The sequence below is a fragment of the Lissotriton vulgaris genome, chromosome 11 (genome assembly GCF_964263255.1).
Source record: "Lissotriton vulgaris chromosome 11, aLisVul1.2, whole genome shotgun sequence".
NCBI lineage: Eukaryota > Metazoa > Chordata > Amphibia > Caudata > Salamandridae > Lissotriton > Lissotriton vulgaris.
Genome location: NC_141699.1, coordinates 1,094,282,772 through 1,094,296,336, shown reverse-complemented (window position 1 = coordinate 1,094,296,336; position 13,565 = coordinate 1,094,282,772). Strand labels below are relative to the sequence as shown.

General features: G+C 43.0%; 1 protein-coding gene across 2 annotated transcripts in view; it reads left to right on the top strand.

Annotated features, from left to right (window-relative positions):
• MASP1 (MBL associated serine protease 1) overlaps nucleotides 1-13,565 on the top strand; it is a 219,026-nt gene that overhangs the window by 67,697 nt on the left and 137,764 nt on the right. For both annotated transcript variants that reach the window (XM_086944618.1, XM_086944619.1), the window contains exons 6-7: nucleotides 6,649-6,796; nucleotides 12,203-12,321. In XM_086944618.1, the coding sequence (XP_086800744.1) occupies nucleotides 6,649-6,796; nucleotides 12,203-12,321 (267 nt within the window). The remainder of the gene's footprint in view (nucleotides 1-6,648; nucleotides 6,797-12,202; nucleotides 12,322-13,565) is intronic.

Genomic DNA, 13,565 nt, shown 5'->3' with positions numbered 1-13,565 from the left:
TTCAAAATTAGCTGGAGTCTTTCACCCAAGTTGGTGCTGACATTGCTGTATATCTCTAGACACGTGTTTCTGACACCCTGGTGGTTCCAGGAGCAGGCCCTTTCCCCTCCCTGTCTCTGGGGAAGCCCATTGGTTCCTCCCCACACCAGCTTAGCCGTCTACAGACACAGTGGGGTAAAGGAAATCACCATGGTTGTCCAGGTTAGGGAGTCAAGCATGGCCCCTGTGTTTGCCACCTACAAGCCCACTCCACCCACTTTAAAGTCCAGCGGTGGATTCCTCCTCCCAGTTCAAAGGTGCAGTGTTTGGAGTGAAGCTAGAGTGAGCCAAAGGTGGTGGTAAAATTCCCCTGCCCCCGCCAATCCAAAGGGCCATCGAACCAGGGAAGCTGGTCAAAGGATCCTGGTAGCTACGTCGCCCAACACCCATACGCCCCACATACTCTGCCAATCTCTGAACAGGTCGTATATGCAAATTTACTGGAAAACTAAAATATTTTTTTTTTAAAGTCTGATGGGGTTGTTGGAATGATATGAGCCACACTGTTGAGCAGTCTCACTGCTAATGACATCATAAGGAGCAGACGACGCAGTGACCTGGTCGACATGAAGGACAACAAAAATTAACCTTATGTGCAGTTAGACTCAGACCGTACTGGTACTACAGGGGGACTCCAGAACAGCCTGCAGCACCTGGGTTCACCCACTGCACACAGCCCTGCTGGCCTCAGACAACAACCTTTGGCATGAACATTGTACATGTGGTGTGGCTTCCTGTTGACACATTTGATCCAAGGCTCTGTTGGAGCGCTGCATGTCAAACAGGCATATTTGTAATTATATAAGACAACCTTCTGAGCTTTTTCCTTTACCCCTTGCATGCTCATGACGAGCTCAGCTCGTCATGAGCTACAGTGCTCACGTGCTCATGACGAGCTGAGCTCGTCATGGCCCTTAGAACGCTCGCACGCTGGGATAATTTCCCTGTTGTGCTGAACGTTCTACTGAAACGGGTGCGGCCGTGACGAGGTCAGCTCGTCATGAGCACAGGAGTACTGAAGCTCATGACGAGCTGAGCTCGTCATGAGCACCGGGGTGCTGTGCCCGCCCCCCCCCCCCCGCCCCCCAGCACAGCAGGAAAATTCCCCCAGCAGCCAAGGGGTTAATGTTTGCTATGTAGGTTTTTATTTTTTCTGCATCAAGTCGATGCTGGTCCGTACGTTCCTTATTTCTTGCATGCCTTGTTATGTTGTTTTAATTTGTTACCCGCAGCACCTCTCGCGTTTGCTCTAGGGACTGCCTTGCTGTTTGGGTCAAACTGCCAAAAGTAATCCATGGATCAGCAACTGAGACCAGTTTACCCGTGGAATCCCGTGTCAAGGCAGTGTGAGAGCTGTGTCATAGCTCATATTATGTCTGAGGGTCTTCCACATGCAGCCGGACAGTCTCCTGGCACTCCCTCTCAGATAACAAACTCCAGTGGATCTTAAACTTCTGACTCCTGTAGACCCCCACTGAATCATCAATGGTATCCGGGGACCCCCACTGATTCATCTTTGGAATCCGGGGACCCCCACTGAATCATCAATAGAATCCGGGGACCCCCACTGAATCATCAATGGAATCCGGGGACCCCCACTGAATCATCAATGGAATCCGGGGACCCCCACTGAATCATAAATGGAATTCGGGGAGCCCCACTGAATCATCATTGGAATCCAGAGGCCCCCACTGAATCATCAATGAAATCCGGGGAGCCCCACTGAATCATCAATGGAATCCGGGGACCCCCACTGAATCATAAATGGAATTCGGGGAGCCCCACTGAATCATCATTGGAATCCAGAGGCCCCCACTGAATCATCAATGGAATCCGGGGAGCCCCACTGATTCATCATTGGAATCCGGGGACCCCCACTGAATCATCAATGGAATTAGGAGCCCCTCACTGAATTACCATCGGAATCCGGGGACCCCAACGTATTCATCATTGGAATCCGGAGACCCCCATTGAATCATCAATGGAATCCAGGAACCACCGCCCAGTCGCACCCTCACTGAGTCGTCATTTGAATGTGGGACCGAGCAATTTTGATTATTTGAACGGCAACAAAATACACGAAAATACGGAAACAAGCACTCATCAAACAAATACACACATGCTGAAATATTTTATTCAACTCACAAACAAATAGTTCAAAAAATCTAAATTTGAGATGCAATGGGAAGGTTTTAGCTTTTCTAAATTCAACTGTGGTCACTCATCATCCATACTGTATTCGGTTTAAAGCCCTAAAACTGCTCCCATGAATCAATCTGAGGACCCTAACTTAATTTTTAGATTACAATTTCGAATTCCTTCCCATTTCTTGAATGTTTTACATGTTCACATTTTACATGTTGCTTCTTTATTTATATTCAGCTTTTTACGCAAATCTGATAATATTTAATTATCTAAGCTGTCAGGTACCCTGAGTACGCTTTGTGGACCAAGGGTTGCCAAGACCACAGGTTCAGAACATCTGTGCTATTTCATTTGCCCCAAAGAGTGCTTATAATCCATCATCTCTGAACTGTCTCTATCTCTCGCTGCTTTTCCTCATATCTTTACTGCACCCTCCCCTGGCAGCCAGTTCTTCTTACCTCTGCCTTCCAGGTAAACTCCTCCCCATCCCCAGACAGCCACCCCTCCTGTGTGCCCTCCAGAGCTTCTGCCTTGATGGTTACAACACTTTCTTCTATCTTCCTTCATTCTCTTCTGCCTCAGTGATATTTTCAGACACTTCTTTCTCACCAGCTTCTAAGGAGGATGCTTCATATCTTTGCTCTTGTCCTCCAGCTCCAGACCCCCACAGATCTTAGATTGTTTCCTGATAACAATTGCCTGTCTACCTCATCCCTTTCCATCTCCCGAACCCCGCGCTGCCTTATTTTCACATCTCTATTCTATGTCTCTCCCATCACTGATACATGGACCCCACTCATCTTAGAGTGTGCGATCTCATGTTGCAAACTTCACAAACTCTTTGGCTTCAGCACTGTAGATCCCCTCCCCCTTCTATCTTCTCCTTTCTGACCTCATGGTCTCTGCCCTTTTCTGGTTCTCCTCCTACCCAGTTGTCCACAGCTTCTCTGTATCAATATCCACATTCCTCCCCTGCCAATAACCTTTCCTATAGGTATCCCCCAAGGCTTTGTCCTGGGTTCTCTTTTCTTCACAATTTAGTCTACCATCCTGGTGGCACCATTCTTCTCTAGACTTTTTATGACCTCTGCACCAATGACTCCTAAATAATCTTTGCCTTCCCAGCTCTGTCCTTCCATTTCCAGCCTTGGCTCTCCATTGCTTTTCTGCCATCAGAGGTCTCTTGCGTCCTTCATTCTCCTCTCCGCCACAGGAAGGCCACCGATATTTATGGTTCTTCGCTTAACGTCATCTGCCTGGTCTCATCCTCTCTCATCTAATCACCCTCGTACCGCCATGTAAGAAATCAATTCAGGAGTAATTTTAAAGAAGTTATGGCTCAAATTCTCCATCACCACTACTTCTGTTACAACCAGGAGAAATAGGTACCCCTCTACTCAGCCAGTCTCTCATTGAATGTCTGACATAATATCGACAGACAGAATATCGAAATACAAACATATCGGCACAAAAATATCGACATCAAAAATATCGGAGTCATATCTTCATAAAGGTAAGTACAAAAATATCGAAAAAATAATATCGTAGTACAAAAATATCGAAGTTAAAAATATCGTTTTTTTAAATGTATTAATAATAATGTAAAAATAATTTTAAAATAAATATAATTTTACAAATATTAAATAAAAATATTAAAACAAAATTAAAACTAATACATATACATTTCAAATAAATAAAACACTAAATAATTTAATGTAATTTTATTTTTTTTAATTTCATTTAATTGATTTAATGTAATTTTTTTTATTTTTACCCTGTACGCCTGTACCCCAAAACACCAAAACTGACCCTTAACCCTAAAAATATCCCTGTACCCCAAAAACCCAAAACTGACCCTGAACCCTAAAAATATCCCTGTACCCCAAAAACCCAAAACTGACCCTGAACCCTAAAAATACCCCTTTACCCAAAAACTGAAAACTGACCCTGAACCCTAAAAATACCCCTTTATCCAAAAACTGAAAACTGACCCTGAACCCTAAAACACCCCTTTACCCAAGAACTGAAAACTGACCCTGAACCGTAAAAATACCCCTTTACCCAAAAACTGAAAACTGACCCTGAACCCTAAAAATACCCCTTTACCCAAAAACTGAAAACTGACCCTGAACCCTAAAAATACCCCTTTACCCAAGAACTGAAAACTGACCCTGAACCCTAAAAATACCCCTTTACCCAAAAACTGAAAACTGCCCCTGAACCCTAAAAATACCCCTTTACCCAAAAACTGAAAACTGACCCTGAACCCTAAAAATACTCCCTTACCCAAAATTAATTAATATTATTTAATTACCAATTAATTATTACTTAATAACAATAAAGTAAATATATTAGCACATTACCTGTAATTAATTTAATTTAATAATTATTATTTTTCCCAATTAATTAATTAAGAATAACAAAAAATTATATATTAAAAAATTACTCTAATTAATGTAATTAACTAATTAATATTAATTAATTACCAACTAATTAATAATTAAAAATATGTACAAAATTATATTAATTAATTAACTAATTAATATAAATTAATTACCAATTAATTATTAAATAAAATATTTACAAACATATATTAATTAATTATTATCAAATTACTTCCCACCCTATTTCCCTATAAACCCATAACCCGCTACAGAACATATTTATCAATTAATCAATTAATTAAAATTAATTAAAAATTAATTCTCAATTAATTAATAATTCCTACTAATTAATAATTAATTTAACATAATTAAATTACTTCCCACCCTATTCCCCTATAAACCCACAACCCGCTACAGTAGTAATAGACAATATTTAATTAAATTACATTAAAAATAAATAATAAAACATACTAAATACAATATAATATACACTAAATTTATTTTAAAATTGATATTAGTAACATCGAAGTTATTATTTCGATATTTTTGACATCGATATTTAAAACTTCGATATTACTGATATCATACTAATATCGATATTAAGACTGTCGATATTACTTACCTTCGATATTTTGTCCCATCGATATTTAAACTTCGATATAATTGTATATCGATATTTAAATTTCGATATTTTGTCTGTGTACCCTCTCATTAATGCTTTTGTTCTGAGCAGGCTGAAGGTACGAACGGGCTCTTGGTCAGCCTTTCACAGCACGCCTTCTACTCCGAACAAAGTCCTAAACTTTACCGCCAGACTTTTCAAGCTTCCAGATCACATTCCTCCATTCCAACCTGGCCTTCAGGTTGGAGTTTGTCACCTAAACACTGAGTTCTCTACACGCTCCTCACTCTGATATTGAAAGTGGAGCTTCGCATGGACCCGCTTTGCCTCGCTTGGTTGTTCATCTGCTGCTCTTCGTCCAGGACACTACGCTCTGCATGTAAACTCATATCTGTAGTTACTACTCCATGGGCTATACCCCACATGAGCTTTATTCTTACATGTTTACACTTACCTTGTCCATGTGCACCAGATCCACACCTCAAGCATTCTAGAGAGTCTTCAAATTCTATCCTACAGCTGAGAGATTTACAATTAAAACCCTACGTAAATCTCTGACGTAGGGGTGGGAAAGCCAATCAGGAGGTGTTTGTGAACATCAGCCAATGTTGTGTAGGTTCTGAGAACCATTTTGCAGGTCGTTTCCTACCCTTGGAACAGATATAAAACCTCTCCTGTAGATGGCAGGGGTAAGTGGCTTTTCAGGGTGTGACCGGAAAGGGTCCCCCCAATATTTCTTTGCGGGGTACCCAAGCCATTCCACCTGATTCTTGGAACGGAACTTATGCATATGGCCTTACTCTACTCAAAGTTGTCATCCTAAAGTCTGGTTTTACAAACGTATAATTTTCAGTGCATCATCCCCCATGTAAATGTAGTAGGATTTGTATAGCCCACCAAATCCACCCCCGAAGGGGTATCTCAGGCGCTTGTACGCATACTGCTGTGGAACCCTTCCTGGCTTTTCCCTGTGAGGCGTCCACTCCTGGGCACACCGAGGCAAGAATTATCAGGTCCGCGGAAATTGAGCCCAAGACCCGCCGAGGCGGGAACTGAACCCTGGTCCCGGGCTAGACCTCTGCATCAGGGTCTGCCGCTCTAACCATTGAGCCACACTTCTCCACATATATATTCTAAATGTGTATTAATAGGTAAGTACTATGAAAGACCATGCACAGCAAGATGAACTGGCACTGCAGGCCATGCTGCTGGTTTAGACATTAAACAGAAGTAGTTTGGTTATGTGGCCCTTAGATTACAAGAGATTGCTTCTGCCACACATACCTTACACTACACCCTGGCATGCTTTGTAGGTCACAAGATATCTCAGGCCTGAGGAAGGTCCCTTGATGCTCCACCGCCCCAGGCTTGGTAAGGATATCTGCGAGCTTACCTTGGCAGAGGGATTGTCCATTCGTACAGATCACCTCTAATGTATGTTTTTGTTTTTCTTCCCAGATTAAAGCCGGAAGGAAGGAGTTCGGCCCCATCTGTGGTGATAAATCCCCAGGGAGGATAGAGACGGGAAGCCACAGTGTCCAGATTCTGTTCCACAGCGATAACTCTGGGGAGAACCGGGGGTGGAAGGTATCTTACTTCGCCACAGGTAAGCCCCATCATTTCCTTAGTTCCTCCAATATGGTCAACCTCAAGAAAAGGTTCCATGCATATGCATGTGGTATTGTAAAGCACATACTTAGAGAAAATCCAGCATGAAACTAATGCACTGTGGCAGAGCTACTCAAGAGAGCACCTACACCAAGGGCTCCACGTGAGATCGTAATGCGTAAATATGTTTCTTCTGACTTTTGGAATTTGGAAGTAAAGTGCTTTCACAAAGGCTTGATTCTTAACACTTACAGCCCAAAAAATGTTGTGGAGATATTTTTTTAAATTTTCTTTTGGATATGTTTTTAAGTATATTCTACTTTTGTAGCTAGTATACAGTAAATGTAAAGATGTTCTCTTCAGATCACACGGCAGCAACTGTGGAGTGCTCTTTCTGACCCTGCGCTGTTATTGCGGCTGATCACAAAATGACTGCAGCGTGGTCCGTGGGTACAGACTTTGGCACATCCTTTACTTTCTATTTATGATATTGATGAGATAATAAAGCGAGGAAGTAACATGAACTAACCACTGCTTAAATTATAAAAAACAAACAAATAAAAACAGGGCCCCTGTCAGGAGGCCGCTGCAGCCTGCAATACCCATTGCCCCTGACATCGCTGCCTATGACAGAACCAACACAACTACAAATCATTATATTCCTAGAAGCGTGACAATTCAGAATATTCAAGCCAAAGCTATAGTAATAGCTTGTTCGCAAGTATTAGTTATTTCTCATGTATATTGTATTAATAAATAGCTGTTGTTGTTCTCATCTGTAAATTAGACAAATATCGCCACCATGTGGCAGACTGTCATAGGTGCTGGTGTTAAAAATTAAGTGCCAGTGCTGAGCACTGGAAACCACCGGCTCAAATTAAGCACTCAAAATAACAACTTGCCTCACGTCTGCAATTATTTCTGGATCACAACAAAATAATAAATACATAGTATTCTGTTTATTCTTATCGCCAACATATTTTACTGCACTGCATCTTCGCTGCACATTACATTGCATTGATTAATGCCAGTGTAGGTTATTCCACTGCTTTGCATTATGAAATCATTGAACTCAACATACATGTTTTTGGTCCTTTCTGGATCTCTGATATGTATGGTGGATGAATGGATTACTGTTATCTGGCTAAGGGGGCTTTTTCTGATGCAGCTCCTGGTTGGCTCACTCAGTGTGAAATATAACTAATGCAGGGTCACAGCTCTTCTCCATTTGTTTCTCCCCAAACTAGAGGTGGTCGAGCCACTGAAATCTCGAGACTGGCTTGAGCCTGAAGCCTGGATCTGGCTGAGCTTGAGGTTCTGTTGGAACCTCGAGCCCATTAACGAGCCAAGCTTTCATATGGCTTCTGCCTGCCACTTATCCCTACCCAGGATGTGGTGGTAGGGTCAGAGCTGACGACTTTGGAACTGGGGAACCAGGGTTGAGTCTCGACTTCATCTCACCATTCTGTGATCCCCGGCATCCCTGTTAATGGTGACCTTGTGACTGGTGCTCATGTTAAGCACTCCAATACCTTCGGGTCGAGTTTGTGCTATATATAAACTTCAGAAAAAAACACAGAGGAAAGATAAATAAATACCCATCTACTGGCTGATTTGGACAAAGTGAAACCAGAAACTGGATAAAATTGCAGCTTCCTCGCTTAAATTGTGTGATCTTAGGCGAGTATTTTCTTTTACCAACAATTTTTTTCCTTATCGTGTATGACAACAGTTTCATTTATGTGACTTACGAATATCAATTTTATAGAAACCTATTGTGTTTGATTTAGTAGAATACAATGTTTCTCTATAAAAATCTGGGCCACGTACAAGGTTTACACATGACAATTGCCTCTAAGATCTGAGCCTTGGCTCGGCTCTCCCTGTTGATGTGTTGGCTCAGCCAACGCTACCCAAACCCTTTCAACACAAAGCCTGTCACTGTCAGCCTGTTCAGCTTCTATTGCTATTAATTCAGACAGGAGTCACCTCCTCGCTCATATGCCCCTTTCAACATTGGTCTGAGCAGGTGGACGTTGGCTTGAGGTGAACATTGTCCTGGGCTGGTAAACATTGGCCTGAGCTGGTGATCATTGGCCTGAGCTGGTGAACATTGGCCTGAGCAGGTGAACATTGGCCTGAGCAGGTGAACATTGGCCTGAGCAGGTGAACATTGGCCTGAGTAGGTGAACATTGGCCTGAGCAGGTGAACATTGGCCTGAGCAGGTGAACATTGGCCTGAGCAGGTGAACATTGGCCTGTGCAGGTGAACATTGGCCTGAGCAGGTGAACATTGGCCTGAGCAGGTGAACATTGGCCTGAGCAGGTGAACATTGGTCTGAGCAGGTGAACATTGGCCTGAGCAGGTGAACATTGGTATGAGCAGGTGAACATTGGCCTGAGCAGGTGAACATTGGCCTGAGCAGGTGAACATTGGTCTGAGCAGGTGAACATTGGTCTGAGCAGGTGAACATTGGCCTGAGCAGGTGAACATTAGTCTGAGCAGGTGAACATTGGCCTGAGCAGGTGAACATTGGCCTGAGCAGGTGAACATTGGCCTGAGCAGGTGAACATTGGCCTGAGCAGGTGAACATTGGCCTGAGCAGGTGAACATTGGCCTGAGCAGGTGAACATTGGCCTGAGCAGGTGAACATTGTCCTGAGCAGGTGAACATTGGCCTGAGCAGGTGAACATTGGCCTGAGCAGGTGAACATTGGCCTGAGCAGGTGAACATTGGCCTGAGCAGGTGAACATTGGCCTGAGCTGGTGAACATTGGTCTGAGCAGGTGAACATTGTCCTGAGCAGGTGAACATTGGCCTGAGCAGGTGAACATTGGTTTGACATGAGGTTGTTGAATTGAGTTATTTACTTCGAGTAGGCGATTGTTGATCAAAGGACATGATCACAGGGCTTGCTTTAGGATACTGAGCTCGAGTCAGGCCTGTATTTAAATTACCTCCTTGTTGCTCTGAAAACTTCGCTAAGGTTGGGCGATCCTATCTGGTGCAATGAATATGAGCGTGCTTATTGCAAAGGGATTCTACATGGATAAACATTTAACAAAAGTCTTCAAATTCAAGTGCTATATTCAACTAAAATCAACCATTATCTACAACATTGTGTTAATCAATCATTATTTTTAAAAAAACTGAAAAACATGAACCTTGGAAAACTGTTACTCAACCAAGAAGAAAAAAAGCACAACTCTACTGAAATAATGGAGATGAATAAAATGCAAAGGGTATAATCACCAAGTGTAAATGTGAATATATAACAAAGCAAACATCTTGAATTTTACTAAACATAGCTGGTTGCGAAATAAAAGAAGCACATAATCGCATGTACTCTGGACAGCAATACAGCGCTATGATGCACGATTCACATTCAGTTATGAGATTCAATGTTTCGGTGTTTTTTCAGTTAAAGGCAGAGACCATCATCAGGACAAACATTATCAACACTTTTACAAAAAAACAATCATAAAAAAAATCCATAACATAATTGTTCCTATAAATAAAGCATGATGAGCTGAGCAGAAGATGAATACCAGCAAATAAGCTTACCTCATGTCAACATGGATCCTGGAAATGATTTTGATAATTGATCTGCAAAAAGTGTATAAATGGTCTAAAATGAGGAGGCCACTCTTACATCTCAATAAAACCAGTTTGTGAATCAGAGACCGTGTCACCAGCCAGTCCTACTCAGACAAGATATGAGACTTCAGCTCAGTCTTGAGTGGAAACCAAAGCCTGTCAAAGACCATGAATTAAATCAGAGGGGCAAAAAGAGTTTGGCTACAAAAGAATTGAGTGCTCTGGATAAAAGGCACTAAAGAAGGCCCAGTATATTGATAAACAGGACGCAAGCAAAAACTAGAATCACTTTCACCATGTAGATCATAGTGGTATAACAGTTACAACACAAGTAGTCTCCTTTGCGAGTCACCAGAACAAAAATGAAAGAAAAAGAAATGAAAATATTGTTTTTAAAAAAAGAGGGGCACAAACAGAATGGGTGGGGGGTACTTAATTCATGTAATGATAGGAGCCACTATATGTCTATATGCCCCAAGCTGGTGTTAAACAGTTGTTTGTTTGTTTATTTGTTTTGTTTGCTCGTTTGTTTGTTTGCTTGTTTGTTTGTTTGCTTGTTTGATTGTTTGTTTGTTTGATTACTTGATTGAGTTTAAAGCTCCAGTTTTCCACATTCCAGCATTTGCTTACTCTTGATTTACAGCCCATTTTTTTTACACACTTTACCTAATAGGTGACCTCATTTCCCTTCAGTCTGCAGTCAAACTAAATATGGGTTTGATTGACGGCACTTCTGATTTCAATATCTTTAGTTTGTGAATTCCCATAGAAGCCCAGGTTCTGGTGTTAACCTGGGCTTCTATGGGAATTCACAAGGGCCTATTATCAAGTCCATTATCGCGGCTTTAGCGGCAGTTTCCTGCCAATAAAAGCGGCGATAATGTATCACCCTTTCTTGATAATATGGCCCAATGTTTCCTCATATACAAAAATGCCAATAAAAAGTGCTGCTGTACATATCCAGCATGCACATTCCATAATCAGTGGCGGCTGGCATGTAAGGTGGGTGGTGAGGATAAATAGACTTACCTTCCTCATACAACGTCCTCCTTGCTTAGGTGTTCTCAAGGCAGGCTCCGATGTGGGACCCAGGAAACTGCACTAACCATTCCTGGGGCTACTCTCATGCCGCATGAGAGAAGGGCCAGGATTGGAGGGAGCGGCCTCCTTCGCTGCTCCTGAGGACACTGAAGCGCTATGCTTAATCCAGCTGTCTTAGACAGCTAGGTTAGAGAGGTTTAAAATGTGCATGTCTGGCTGGCCGTCGCTAGACGGGCGGCCAAAGAGACATGCGCACTTTAAACTTAAAGTGCCATGCCCATCACTGCTCTCTGCTGCTGCCAGTCAGCAGCAGCCCCGCCCCCGTCCTGATGCTCGACTCAGGACGGGGTTATTCAAAAATAAAAAGGTAGTAAATAAACTTTATTGCCATTTTATTTTTCTTCTCTAGGGGCAATTTAATTAATGAGGCAATTCTCTTCCACCTTAACGGGGGAGCCGCCCCTAGGTATAATCATCAAGACAAAGAAATCTGTTTTCAGAGATTTCTGCCCACAGGTGCTGGGCCACCACAGTGATTACATCTCTGGAAACACTAGCCACAGGTCCACCGTGCTATAACATTATGGCCCTCTGCAGAGGGCTGTACCAGCTGATTAAGGCCCTGAACTTGAGTTGTAGAAATTTTGCTGCAAAAGTGCCTGTTTGGTTCAGACGGAGGGCAGCTCAGACTTAAGAACCAACGGTTGTATTGTAAAATATGTGTTCAAACTTTGTACTTCATCATGTTTTGTGTTTTATCATACAGGAAACTCCTGCCCAGTCTTAGAGGCGCCGGCCAATGGAAACATCGACCCCATACAGTCGAAGTACACCTTCAAGGACCAGGCGCTCGTTACCTGCAACCCCGGCTACCACGTGCTGAAGGTAAGGGGCGTGTGTCATTCATGGCAACAAGGACAAGGGTGAGGGAATGATTATCCACACGGCTCCAGTGTCCCCGATGTTTCCACAACTACAGACCTCAGGCGCCTGCACCATCTTGTGAGCGCACTGTACGATATCGCCAAACTTTTCCCACACCTAGGCTCCGCGTCACTCACCGCCCACCGCCAACCTGGCTTCACGCTACCCACCACGCTGCCAGACACTGGATCGCCACCACCTGTAAGCTCAGGCACTATCTTCCTTTCAACCGCCTTGGAGTACCCTCCCAGCCTTTCGTTCCGATCACGCTGCGCGGCTTAATTCTAGCCCGCATCCACTATTATTCATCCGCTCTTCTACACCAGCGCAGAGCGCTTTCCAGCGCCGACATCCTCATCACCTTCGGTTTTCTGCTCACCCCCAACCGGGATGGAATTATCACCGGTTCCAGGGGACCTGCACAACTTTTTATGCAATCGCTATAAAGCCCTGATGAGTCACGGGACATTTCCTAGTGACGAAACACGTGTCAGCTGGTTTGTTTTGTTCAACACAGTCGTTGCTGCAATATAAAGAAACTTTTCAAACTTATACTGGTGTCGACCACTGCATTTATATAATGATTTAAGACTGAATTTAACACTATAGATATCCTCATCACGTGTGCCCAGGGCTGTGCCTACTTTACAGTGTAGATCCTGTGATTCACACATCCCCAGGGGTTATCAGGTTACTCCCCCGACCTGCCAGCACCATACCGATACAGGTCCAAGATAGTACACGCAATAGCACGAGCGCCACTCTCCTGACTTAACTAAAACCCCATCCCTAACCTTCACAGGGTAAGGTAATGGACCAAGAGTACACAGAGTGTCCACAGAGTGATATATTTTTTTTACAGGATTGCTTTGGTGGCACAAATATGTGACCATCCCCCTGTTAGTTTATATAAAGTAGGGGTGTCCAATGTCGGTCCACTTTTTCAAGATATCCCAAAGAAATACACTTGCATAATATCAGTACAAATAGGAATCATTTCCATAGTGAGCGATATTCTTAGAAAGGTTGCGTTCCTTCAGTCCTCGTGGACCTACATTGTACACCACTGACATCAACCTTGTTGCATGTTAATGGGTCTTTTCAAGCATGTATTAGAATTGTTTTCCTTTGGAGGGTCTAAATTAGATAGCAACAATTCAATCAGGACAGTGTCCTAAATTATTTGGTGGATTAAGCCAAAATAA